This window comes from Danio rerio, chromosome 8 (genome assembly GCF_049306965.1).
Source record: "Danio rerio strain Tuebingen ecotype United States chromosome 8, GRCz12tu, whole genome shotgun sequence".
In the NCBI taxonomy this organism is placed as follows: Eukaryota; Metazoa; Chordata; class Actinopteri; order Cypriniformes; family Danionidae; genus Danio; species Danio rerio.
The window spans coordinates 44,591,445-44,605,409 of NC_133183.1; the positions used below are offsets into that span (position 1 = coordinate 44,591,445).

At 34.7% G+C, this 13,965-nt stretch overlaps 1 protein-coding gene across 1 annotated transcript in view; it reads left to right on the forward strand.

The window, feature by feature from the left end:
• adrb3a (adrenoceptor beta 3a) overlaps positions 1-12,095 on the forward strand; it is a 38,566-nt gene extending 26,471 nt beyond the window's left edge. The window contains exon 2 of the mRNA NM_001128335.1: positions 11,286-12,095. Within this exon, the coding sequence (NP_001121807.1) occupies positions 11,286-11,313 (28 nt within the window). The 3' untranslated portion in view covers positions 11,314-12,095. The remainder of the gene's footprint in view (positions 1-11,285) is intronic.
• Positions 12,096-13,965: the final 1,870 nt, after the last annotated feature.

A 13,965-nucleotide genomic window follows, 5' to 3' on the forward strand; every position in this document is an offset into this window, starting at 1 on the left:
TCATCAATCACTGAAGTTGACCGTGTTTTACATCTGACATTTTATTGGACCTCCTTTCCAAATAAAGCGGAGTCCAAAATAGTGCTAGAAATGGCCAACATAACCATCTACCTTTACTCAGAGAAAGATATTTTAAACTAAATACACTCTATTTGAATAGATGGGAACATATCCCAGTGTGACTTTCACAGACTAACCTGGAAACGCTGGCCAAACTCAAAACAGAAGCAAGCCTGCGCTGCCCCTGACCTCTGCAGCTATGGTGAAATATAGGCTTCCGGCTGATGAGGCTCACGGTGGCCAAGGACAGTGCTATGTATTGTGTATTGTAGCTAGTTGGATAATAAATCATGGTGATTATTCTAGTTTGGAGATTGCAGTGGAACTTTAGTCATGGTTCAGTGTTGATGTAAAGTGTTAAAACACTGATGTGGTAAAGAATATTAAAATGCTATTAGCAATAAAAACAGATGGTATTGCAAGGTTAAAAATCATTAAAGGAACAGTCAAATACAAAACATGTTGTTAAAAGATGTTTAGAGACTTTAAAACAGACTTTTTGAACTTTAATCATATTTTTTTGAGTCTTTAATCATATTGTATATAAAGTCCTTGTTTATAATTCAGTGAAATATAATACAAAAAACTAAGCTAATGCTTAAAGTGGATGTAGTTAAACTAGTTGAATAATTAATGAAACCTATTAAATTTATATATTTTTTCAATGCATAAAATTATCGTTTTGTATTTTATCCATCGTTTTGTATTTTATCATTCAGCAGAAATACTTCAAGGAAGAACAATTGAACTCTTGTCTTGAGGCTGGGTGATTTACTAAGGAGAAAGAAAATGGGGGAAATGTGGACATTAGCTGTTGCACTCTGTCATCAGACATTTTTGTATTCAAACTAGGGATGCTCAAAATTATTGATTTACCATTACCCGAAAGTGTGTTTTTGACCAATTAATGTTATCAGTTAAACAATTAAAAATATTATTTTATATATTTTTAAAGTTTTGCTGCATAAGGGGCTAATCACAGCGAACGTTCTTTTTACGTTGAGAGGATCATCTTTTGAATGGTTTACTAACGCCTGCAAGTGTTTTGCACACTGCTCGTTCCAGAACAGCAGTGTTTGTGTTGTCAAGATGACTACAGAGAAATTTTAAAGATGGAGGCTAGTGCTCGCTGTTTAGCCAGAACAGTATACTATACAAATCTTAAATTTCACAAAATTATTAAATATTACAATTATAACAACATAGACAGCAACACTTGCACACAATCAATATGCAGCTGATTCAGTTTTTTTTCAAGTGACAAAAAAAGCAGTTTTGGCAGTGTGGCACGTGCGCCTCGCGTTTTTTGGAACGGAAAAGCCCGATCACTGTGATCGACCCCTTAATGTGCAAGTACAACACGTGTTTGTTAACTCACAGTAACATGCAACCACACGTGCCTACAGACATATTTGCCAAATAAGCAATATGGAAGAAGAATTTTGCAGTTTGACACAGATGAGTTGATGCCAAACCAGTGCTGATGTTAATCGTCTCTGTCCTGTTCTGTCCTGGAGCATTAAAACACAACAAATAGGCTATAATAAATAATGATTCATATTAAAAATGTGAAATCATATAATAATAATAGTGTAATAATTAAATGCATATTTTAATTAATAGGTAGCCTGCTATTTTTATTTGATGGAACACAAAAAACAAATGATTGGGATAAAAAAAAAGATTTTTTTTAAAGGATTCAGTCAGTGTTTTTGTTTTTTAATCTAAATTTGTTATTTAAGAGAAAAATATCTAGCATGCCTATTTATTTTATTCTTTTTATTTAGTTTATGATTTTTTTTCTGCGCTGTTGGAAACACTGCAGGTGCATAAAGATGCTCTGTTATTATGTTCTGTTATTAATATGTTTGTATGTTAAAATCAATCAGTATTTTAAAATATAATATTTAATGTGTCAGACACAAAACAGACATATCAATTATTATTATTATTATTATTTTTTTTTTTTTTAATTAAATACAATTTTATATTAATCTGTTATTAAAATTAACCGAAATGAGCATCCTTAATTCAAATAAATTATGTAATATCTTAGTGGCAATGTCACAACGTTTAAAGCAAAAGTAATGAATTACAATCTTGTGCTATGTGAAATAATTTTTTTATATTATTATTATTTTGTAAAATGCAATAAAATCAAGAATATGACTTGTTAATGCTCTTTAATTTTTAATTAATTGACCAAAGTGACCATTAAATTATGTATTTATTGACCTCATCTAAGCAGGCGCAGCCATTTGAATCCTTTTGGCTTGAGGCTTCTGATCTCATTCACTTATATTCATTTTAGATGTTGAAAACAGCTGGTTATGCTGCTTGATGTTGCAAACTTATATTTTCTTATCATATAATTCTGCTTTGTCTGTATTGTCATGAACACACTTGTTTGTAGAGCAGGTAGTTTGACCTTTTTCTGCCGTTTATTTGTTTGGAAATGGACAATACTAATTGTTTATCTTTCAGAAACTTTTTTTTTTTTTTTTTTAATCTGACATGATGCAACTTTAGATGCACAGTAATCATCATTGTCTGATTTTTCTTTTGCATGATGAGCCATATACTCTCAATAAAAGACAGATCTGGACTGCATCCACGCCAGTTAATCACACTCATGCTGTAACTTTGAACCCATACTGTTGTAGCACATGCAGAATGAGACTTATCATAAATTATAAACTTCCATGAAAGACATCATTTTGTTGGCATTATATGACTCTATACTCTCCATACCTGCCAACATTTGTCTTAATCATTCTGGAAAACCAGTGTGTGTGTGTGGGCTGCCCCCATTCAAATCCCCCATCTACTACTTGTGCAGAAATCAACAGCATTGGGTTGTAATGTATGTTGCAATGCTTTTAGATTTGAATATTTCTTCAATTGTTTGAGGTGATGAGCTTCACAAGATCTGGCAACCTGACAAACATGGACAAAAAGTGATTTTTCACAACTAGACTGGCTATAAAAATTACGGGATTTTCCCGGGAGAAATAACAAAATGGGAGAGTGGCGAGAGATTGGTGTGAAATACGAGAGATTTCCAGGATAAACAGAAATGTTAGTAGGTATGGTACACTCCCAACATATTCCTTTATTTTAATAGAAGTGTTCTGCTGCTTCCTGAAGCATAACATATGTTTGCTTTTGTATATGACCGTCATAAAACTTTTCTTATTAAGTTCTTATTTTAAAAAAACGTATCTTATCAGAATCGTTTTTTCAGATTAGGTCCAGCCCTGAGAACACAGTGGCATCACTGCACAGAACTGACACATAGCTTCCTCCCAAAGTAACAGACTCACTTTGCATTTCTTGATGATGCAGCAGCCTGTGTTCAATAACTGAAACTTTTTTGAAGTACCACTAAAAACATTTAACTAAAAATGCAGCATTGTAATATTCAATACCATCTGAAGGCAGTGGAGTACAAAATGTTAAGTACATTAAGCTGAGTTTTTCTGCCTTGCCCTAAGCAGATTTCTCTTTCAATAATTTCACAATGTTGTATATATCAGTTGATGAAAGACTGTTTGGGATTTTGCATTTAAAAAGATTATTTATTTTTTCAAATAAGAGTACTCAAAAAAAAAAAAACATAAGCAATGATTCAATGTTTCTAGCAAAGACTGAGGTTCTCTTTGTATACCAAATTTAAAACCCTTATCTATCACCAGTTCAACTGCATATTGTGGACTGTTTAAAAACTCTTTAATTTGGATGTCCTATAACTATTTCCCTTATACTGTAATTTGGTTTTGTCAAAATATTTTTGGAGAGTGTTGCAGCCATCAAATTCAAAAAAAGTTTATGTTTACAAAATATAACAAATTTGGTCGGTGACATTTTTAACAAATTATTTTAATATATTTTTATCAATTAAATAAAAAATAAAAGAGAATTCATAAATCTCATATTCTTGATTTCATGGCATTTTAATCACACACACACACACACACACACACACACACACACACACACACACACACACACACACACACACACACACACACCCCAACTTTTTGGAATTGGGGTTGTATGTTTATCTGTTTAAGTACATCTGAGCATGCTTGTTTGTCAAGCTATTGACCATCGCATTTGTATGGTTGAGGGCAAAGCTCACACTCACACAAACCATTCAGTAGTGTCGCCTTCCTGGACTGCATAAAGAATAGGATTCATGAAATAAAATAGAACCATCTTTGGCAATGACTGCTCAGAGTTTGCATTTCAGAGATTTTCCTCATGTTAAGAGATGCTAAATTTGTTTTTGTGCAAATCAGATGAGCAAATACTTGTTCACATTAAGCTAGAACTACTGTACAGTAGGTTTCGTGTATCCATGTCATGCATGACGCATTTGTTCTTTGATTTTTCTCAACATGTGGTTTAGACAGTTTTCCGTCAATAAACGGAAAAAACAAAGTAACTGCTATTACTTTTTTGAATAGGAACTCCGATATTTTCCTGGAGATAAAAAAGTAGTGCATTAATTTACTTGAAAAGTAATTTGATAGCTTTTATTACTTGTAATGCACTTGTAATACACCCAAGAATAAGCAGGAACTGAGGACAGTTGCAGTAGAGGCCTGGCAGAGCGTGAGCAGGGTCAACAACCTAGCATCTTGTGATGTCTATGCATTCAAGACTTCAGGCTGTAATTGATTGCAAAGAATTTGCAACCAACTATTAAAAAGTGAACGTTTGATTTAGGAGTATTATTCTGTCCCATTACTTTTGGTCCCTTAACAAGTGGGAGGCACATATGCAAACTCCGTTCACCTGATTTGGATGTAAACACCCTCAAATTAAAGCTGACAGCCATCAGTTAAAGCACATCTTGTCTGTTTCATTTAAAATCCAGTGTGTTGGTGTATAGAGCCAAAAATGTAAGAATTGTGTCAATGTCCCAATATTTATGGACCTGCCTGTATGTAAAATGGTTTTGACTAAAAGAGAAAATAATTAAAACATTTGTATACTGACAATAACAATGTGATCTGTTAAACATTATGCATAACAGCACAATTGAATCTGGTAGAGACATTCTTAAATGCATGTCAACAGTACACACATGCTTTTAGCCACATTTTGGTTTGTAGATTCACCAAACATAAGTAAACCATAGTTGATCACATATATTTTAGTTATTAATTCATATTTAGTTATTAAATAATCTAGCTGCAATCACGTCACCCTATTATACATTTGGTATGCCATTTAACTCCTACTTTTTGTATAAATATTATCTGTTATGCAGCTAAGGTCTGAGAATAAAGCAATGGGGGTAAATGCACTGCTAGTGTTTTTTCAGCCAATCATAAACTTCCGGTGAAAGCTTAATGTGACTATTTTCAATTTCATAAGGTTCCTTTTACAGCATTGATGTTGTAATGTAATTACAATGCATTCAGTTAAATAGAGTTAAGCATTAATTTAGTTATTCAAGCGTAAAATGAGATGAAAGAGCATGTAAATAAACTGTCATATTTTAAAGGGGAAAATGGAATTTATTGCAGTGCTTCTTTTCCGGTCTGAGACCCATTTTATATAGTATATCTATTAGGCACTGAAGATCACTAAAGAAATAAGACCTTAAACGTGGCAATTTTATTATGGAAAGACAGTTCACTGGAAGCGCTGAGGCTAGATGTCTAAAATTAAAAGACCATGTGCATACAGTATACCCCATTTCAATTCTCTGTATGTCCCGTCCTTGTGGTTGAATTGACAATAAAGCTGACTTTGACTTGACTAACTGACAATTATTTAACAAGACACTTTACCTCGGAAATGCGTCTGGTGGTCTTATATTCCGTCATGTTGCCCCCTGAGGATCGAACAGTGGGCCGGGTTCTATGAACATTTCTCATTTTGTTTTTTCCTCTTCCCTCAGATAGCACATAAATGCTCAGTATTGTTTATGTGTTCCTGTGGAGACATGTACAGTAGCGGAGATAGGATCAGAATCTCAGGCATTTCGAGCAAAAGAAAATAGTGGAGGAGAAGAAGAAGAGCTTGGGTTGAGGTTAACGAGAGGGTGCTATGAGATGACAGAGAATAAAAATGTCAAAAGCATCTCTCAGCCAGCCTGTCTTTATTTGAGCAAGGGAGAAGTGACAGTTGAATGGGACCAAGACATGTCATCGACTGGTTTAAAACCTACTCAGGCAATGTAAGATGCATATGCTCTTTTGTTATTAGTGCTACGGACCCAACCGTTTTTCATTTCTAATTGGCAGCATTTCAACCATCTGCTACAGATTACCCACCAACCTGAAGCGTCAGACACACACATTTATGAGGGGGCACTAGTTTGGACTCTTAGTTCAATTGCTGCCTCAGGCAAGATGAGACATGAGCAAAGACACTTCAAGAGGACAACAAGTTCACATTCTGGCATTTAAACAAAAGTTCAAATACTTGGGAGACTTTTTGCTTTTTATAATGATTTTGAAAGAATGTTCAGAATGCTCTGTAGTGGTGTTTGGCTGATAAAATGGGTTCGGGCACCAGAGTAAAACACTACAGTTACTTAAATAATTCAATAAAAAAAAATAAAATAAAGTTTCAACAACTGTATGATATAATCAAATAAACCCAAATCAAATTTCAATCAACCAAATCAATCAACCCAGGCTCATTCTGAAGACATAGTCCCACAGACGTTTCTGGAGACCACAAAATATGTCCTGGCAGGTGCGTATTTGTGCAGTTTTTATTTTCGCGAATCCACAAGAGAATGCTGTGTGCGCTTTTTCACAACTCTAACGTTTCTCGCGTAAAGCCACCGAAGGTCGCTGTTAAGTCTGTCTGACTGACTGACTGAATGATTGACCGGCCGACCCACCCTCCTCCTCCTCCTGCCCTAAACCCAACCGGTTTTACCGATTGACCTGCCCACCCGCCCCCCATACGCTTACTTCCCTAAACCTAAGCAACGCTTTACAAAAGCCGTCCAGAAAAAGAAAAGCCCTTGTCTGATTTTGACCACTTTTTTCAGATTTCACCAAATTCTCACCCTGTTACGAACTCATTCACTTTATTTTTTGTATTCTGTTTTTGTCTTATCTGATTTCTGGAACCGCTCTTCCCCGAACTCGAACCCGGTCGCCAACATACACGACGAGCTAACTGGACAAACTGGTTGTGGCGGGAAAGCCCTCCACACGGAGGTAAGCTGTCAGCCGGCGAGCACGAAGAGGAACGGCTTCACACCGCCCCGTAGCGTTCGCTTAAAAAAAATGAAATGCTGCCATACATAGCTTTGGTTACAAAAATCGTGGTCTCCAGAAATGTCCGCGGGACTACATTTTCAGAATGAGCTTGGGTTGAAATCAATATTTAAATAAAGAAAGAACAAAAATAAAAAAGCTTTAAATTAATACTTTAATTCAATAATTGTTTTAGTTCAACTCATCATATACCAAACAAACTTACGTCAAAGTAGATTTTCCATTTATGCACACCAAAAACAACTGTGTATTCAATGCACTTCGAAATGTCTCTCCATTTTGTATAAGTGAAAGTACATCTTTCATTTATGCATGCTGAAACAACCACATAATCAATGCACTTCGAAAAATCTCTTCTACCATGTTCTTTTATTCATTAATTTTCTTTCCGGCTTAGTACCTTTATTAATTTGGGGTCGCCACAGCGGAATGAACCGCCAACTTATCCAGCATATGTTTTACCTAGCGAATGCCCTTCCAGCTACAACCCATGACTGGGAAACATCCATACACACTCATTCACACACATACACAACGGACAATTTAGCTTACCAAATTCACCTATACCACATGTCTTTGGACTTGTGGGGTAAACCGGAGCATCCGGAGGAAACCCACACAAACATGAGGAGAACATGCAAACTCACACAGAAATTCCAACTGACCCAGCAGAGGCTCGAACCAGTGATCTTCTTGCGGTGCACTACCATGCAGCCTTAAAGTAATCTTTTAAACATATAAATAACCAAATTATTAAACAAACAATATATCATTGAAAACAAGACTCATAACATCATTCAGTTTGAAGAAGAAGAAAATGATTTGCTTATCCAATCACCCATTTAAAAATACTTTAAACAAAGTCCGATCACATCAGTGATCAGCTGTGGTGTATAGTAAAAAATTACAAATACTCAAACTAATGCAATTAAGTAGTTTTTTTTTTTTTTTTCCTCAGGAATTGCAATTTACTAAGCAGTTTTAAAAAATTTTACTTTTACTTTCCTTTCAGTACATTTTTTCGTGCAGTATCAGTATTTAGACCCCACTACTTTCCTTCAACCTGCAGTCAATACTTCACTTTTTCTTGTCTATTAGGATTAGAAAAATCAGTCCTGTGGTTCCTGTCCAATCAAATCACACAGGTAAATCGTATCATAATGAACTACATCATGACATGAGCGATTTATAATTGCAGCAAACTGTTTGGAAGCATTAAAAGTGTCCAAGAAGATGTCCAAAATTGATACAAGCATTGATCCAGAGACTGTTTAGATGCATGTCACTGATGACTAGATGACGAATGTTATGATGACCAAAATGGGGTAATTACATCAGATTGACGTTGTACACCAAGGTCGTGGGCTTGTTGCATTTTGTTTGAAAATAAAACTTGGGTTGACATCAGAACCCAACATCAGGTCAACCTCAATGTCCAACCTAAAATCAACCAAATATCAACATCTAATGATGTTACAGCTTGATGTTGTTTGGACGTTGCCACAATGATGTCAGATATCAGATGTTGAATTTAGGTGGCCATACCAGATGAATAAATGTCAATATTTGACATCAATATGAGGTTGGTTTAAGATGTCGGCTTAATGTTGGATTTTGGTCTCTTTCCAACACAACCTAAAACCAACAAAATATCATTGTCATTTGACGCTGTTTTCGGGCATCAACACTTTTTTGTCCTTAGACGCTGGCTAGACATTAAATTTTGGTCACCTGACATCACAACCTAATATTAATGTCGTATGATGCTGCTTGCCTTCAGGGCAATAATAAAGGCCGCATTTACACTGCACTGTTCAAGTGACTCAATTCAGATTTTTTTCTCCACTGTGGCAAAGATCGGAAATGGCCCATGCACGTGTAAGCAGGAACAAATCACATGGATTCCGATTTACTATCAGATTCAGGCTTTGTTCATATGTGAAAATGTATCCGACATGAATCTGATCTGTGGCCTCGTGTCAGCATTGTAAGCAGGTAGATCGGATTTTCACCTGTCAATGTGAGTCGCGCGTCATTAAAACCATAGCTAATGACATCAAGTCTGACACTTTACAGAACCGACTTAAGCAGAGTCTTAAACCTTAAATCTCATACACGAGGACTTTAACAGCTTTAGCTTTTAAATTGTCATATAGCACAGGTATTTAAGTATGTTAACAAGAGCGAGAGAGCACAATGTCCGCCATGTAACCAATATACTCTAATATAAAACAAGTGCATACATCATGTGCATAAATTGCTCCATGGACATTACATTAAGAAGCCTAAAGGTTTAAAAAAAAAAGCCTATATATCAAAAGAAGATGGACAAATGAGAACATTTTTGTCATAAACTATAGTAAAACAGCTTGTCAAAAGCTGCGAACAGATTACATACAGGAATAGAGTAAAGAGCACTCTTTCATTTTCAGCTGTCAGTCAGCGACCGCTTTTTTTTTTACCTGCTCATTGCACCTTTGCTGTGTGCTGTGTAAATGCGGACGATTGGATAGAGTCACTTTTAAAAGATTATGTAAGCAAAAAAAAAAAAATTGGATACAGTCACAAAATCGGAATTGACTATCAAGATCTGCCGTGTAAATGCAGCCTAAATGCACTACAGAAGGTTACATTTACACACATCCACAAATTACATGTAAATGCATCAGTTTCTTGCAGCGTAATACTCACTACACACTACTCTTGAGTATGTATACATTGTTTACTCATACTTTGAGTAATATTTACAACAGATACTTTTACTTTACTTGCACTACATTTTTGGCAAGTAATGTTACTTTTACTTAAGTAAGGTTTTTTAGTACTCTTTCCACCACTGCTGATCTAACATTCAAATTATAATGTAAATGTAGAAAAAAATCCTATGATGACAAAGATCAATTTTAGGACTCCTTAATCTTCCACTAGTACCACATGTAGAAATAATTTAAATATGCTGCACTCAAAAATAACTGACTGTTGCTGCTTGTTCAAATTACTTATTTATTAACTTAATTTAAGAGTTCACCCTTAGCTGATGATTGATTATAAGGCTTGTTTGGCATGTTGTCCCGGGAGAGAGCCCTGAGCTCATAAGATCATCGAACCCGGGGCTTCTTCTTGTTTGCAAGGCGAGAGTGGAGTTTCAGCTCAGGTAGATCTTGTGAACTCCCCTGCTGTAGTAGCTAATGAACAGATAGCGATTACTCTTAAGAGATAACTACTAACTAGAAGCATGTCTATGGTGCCGTTATTTTTGCACCGGGAGAATGTGTAAACTGTACAGAATCTTCAGCTTGGTAAGGACTAGAACCATTGACGTTCTTGCTGTAAGGCAACAGTGCTAACCACTGGGCCACCGTGCCACCCATCTAGGAATGGAGGAGGAGTAGGGGTGGAAGGGGGGATTCTTCAAAACAAAGGTGGCTGTAATATAGAACTTAGGGTATTTATAGTGGCTTAGGAATCGCAAAAATTAGTTTATCAATAAACTTTACTTAAAATTCAAAAACAACAAAAGTTTTAAAAACAACTTAATTGTTTTATGTTCAAATCCACTTAAATTTATATAATAATAATAATAATAATAATAATAATAATTACTTAACTTAATCATTTTGTGTCATTGTGACAACATGAAGAAATTGTGTGGAACCCAGCAATTTTTATATTGTTACTTGTGTTTAGGAAACTCTATACTGTTTTGTTGTAATTTATTGGTAATTTTATAGTATAAAAATAGAATTGTCAGGATTGAACTTTCTTTTTCATTTTAAAAACCGCAATGATAAAAACAACTCTAATTTATTATTGAAGTCACCTTGAATTTAGTGTGTCCTACATTTGAATAGAAGGAATGTGCCACATGCAACAGATTGTCAAACATGGATTTTGAAAACAAGATATAATTGTAATGCAGAAAAAACAGTAACAATTGCATACTTTTGTTTATTTATTGATTTTGTTTTTCAGCTCTAATCTTCAGGAGCAGGATGGCTGAGAGTGCCAAGCATGGCTGAAAGAAAAAGACACTAAGGGAAGAAACAGGGAAAAGAACTGACCTACGTCACAGTTGGCTGGACTTCCTCGGCAGAGACCACAAGGGCCCAGCAAAACATCTATAAAGCCATCAGGGGAGCCAGCTCCAAAAATGTAACACAGAAGAGTGAAAAGATATGACCATAGAGAGACAAACACTGAGAGAATGAAATCAAACAACACAAGAGAACGACAGAACGAGTACTGCTCATGAAGGAGTATAAGATGGAGAACTGCATAGCGAACTGGAACGATCGCCTTCAGCCCAGTTTGGTCCAGTTTGTTTGGCAGAAAACAAATTAGACCTGTAGGTCCTCCAACATGTGTTTTCAGTGCTATGTTCTGAGTATGGACTTCTTCAAATGTCAAGTGGACACAGTTGCTCTGTAAAGACTTTCCATGCACATTCTGTGTCTGTGTGTGTGTGTGTGTTTTCATAAAAAGTATAGATTTTGTACAATTTCATGTGCTAAATTATTATTATTTATTTTACTCCCAATATTTTAGCTGTGAATTTATCAAATGCTTGCCACATCGTTATGTTTGAGTTGTACATGTTAACACTTCAGTAGTCCACTGAATTTTCCAGTCCAGCCACCTCAGTATAAGCTACTAGATTTCCCACTTTAAAAAAATTATAAGAAACTCTAAAGAATATTTTATAGCATTATGAAAGTTTTAATAACTTGAATTGGAACCCTCTAATTTGGTTGCTGTGTAAATAAAGGGACATTTATATGACACTATATTTAAGTAAAGTTTTTTTTTTGTCTTTTTTTACACATCAGCATGGACATAAAGGTAATATCAAATTTTTTAAAAGTTTTTAAAAAGCCTTTCAACTGTTTGAAAAATTAATCCATTTTATTTCTGTGCAAACAAAAATAAAAAATGAAAATGGGGATGTCAGGCTTGTGTATTAGATATTTGCAATAATATGCTTAAAAAAAAAAAAGAATTGTATTGCCAAAGGCACATGGTGTTTACGAATAATCATCACCAACTGACACGCAATATTTTAGGCAAGTTTCTTGTAAAACGGGCATTCAGCTGTCAAAAGTTTTTTAGTACATTGTTGTTTTATAAATGCACCCTCAGTGTAAACTGCTGTGAGACTAAAACAATGAGTTTAAAGTCAATTCCTTACACTCATAATCAGGAATGTGCCTAAGTTAATGTATAATAAAAATTGATAAGCAAGTCATTACTTTTTTCCATAACAATGAATTGCTGATGCAAAAATGAATTTTAACGTCTTTATAAATTTTTTCCGAAGGCAATTTGGTTGCAGCATACAAGCTTGTTACACATAATACACAAAAGCACATTGTACAATACAAAGTCTACCCTAACTTTAAAAACTTTACAGCTGATGGGACAAATGAAAGTTTAAACCAATTTGTTTTACTAATAGGAGTTCTATATCGAATACCAGAAGAGAAAAGATAATAACTCGTTGTTCATAGGATGGGATTTATCTGACAGAATACTCTGAGCTTTACTCAAAACTTGTCTATGGTATAACTGTGTCATAGTCATCTGTTTTCTAAACGCTCGAAAAAATCTGAACTTAAGCAGACATTTGCGTCGTGTTAACCAATCAGCAGCTTGCTCTCGTGGGGGGCATGATTATGATGTAGTGCCTGTTGTTGGAGGACCTACAAAATCCAACCTACAAGCATTCGATCCAACTTAAATTCGTTAATAAGTTTCTCAACCAAAGCATGTGGCTGAATGGTATTAAAAAGCAAACAATAAAAAAGTCAATAAAGAGTAACTTGGCCAATGTTTTAGGCTTTTCAAGATGCTTAAGAACTAAGTGCAGTAGACTTCCTTCTGCATCCTCTACCTGTTGTATATGCAAACTCAAAGGTATCTAAAACACTGTGAGTCTTATATGTAATTTCCCTCTTAACTATCTTTTCAAAACTTTTTATAACTAAAGATGTAAGTGCCACAGATTTAAACTTCTGTGGTTTCTGTTTTTTTTTTTTTTTTTTTGGCACAGGAATTACTGTAGACTGCTTCCACAGTGCAGGTACCCGTTGTTGTTGAAAGGATAAAACAAAAATTTCATACAAATAAATACATAATATTTATAAAACACAACAAACACAACACAACATCAATTATAAAGGCATAATAATGATAATTTAGGTGAATGTTATGTGAGGACAAGTATGATCTCATCAGATTTATCTGCTTTACTAGCTAATATAAAAATGCTGCTTTACCTTTTCCAACCACATTAATGTACAGACCTGCTAATGATGCACAATAATGCTTTTATGGCAGATAACCAAACCCGAACCTCATAATCTAGAATGTATATTTTGATATTGTGGGATAAATGGGAACACATTTACTCATTTGAACATCGGGTCCTATACTTAATGTGACACTTTTTGTCGAATTCAAAACAAATCACTTTCTTTATCATTGGATTTCTTCAATAATAGCTTAATTACAGTGGTAGGTAAAAAAAAAAAAAGTGTTATTTAATTGAGATTACAAGTATAAACAAAAAAAAAATACTGCTTCATAATAAAATTAAGCTAGCATATCAATGAATATAGTCTATATTTCAAGCTCAGTATATAAAACCCTCCTAATT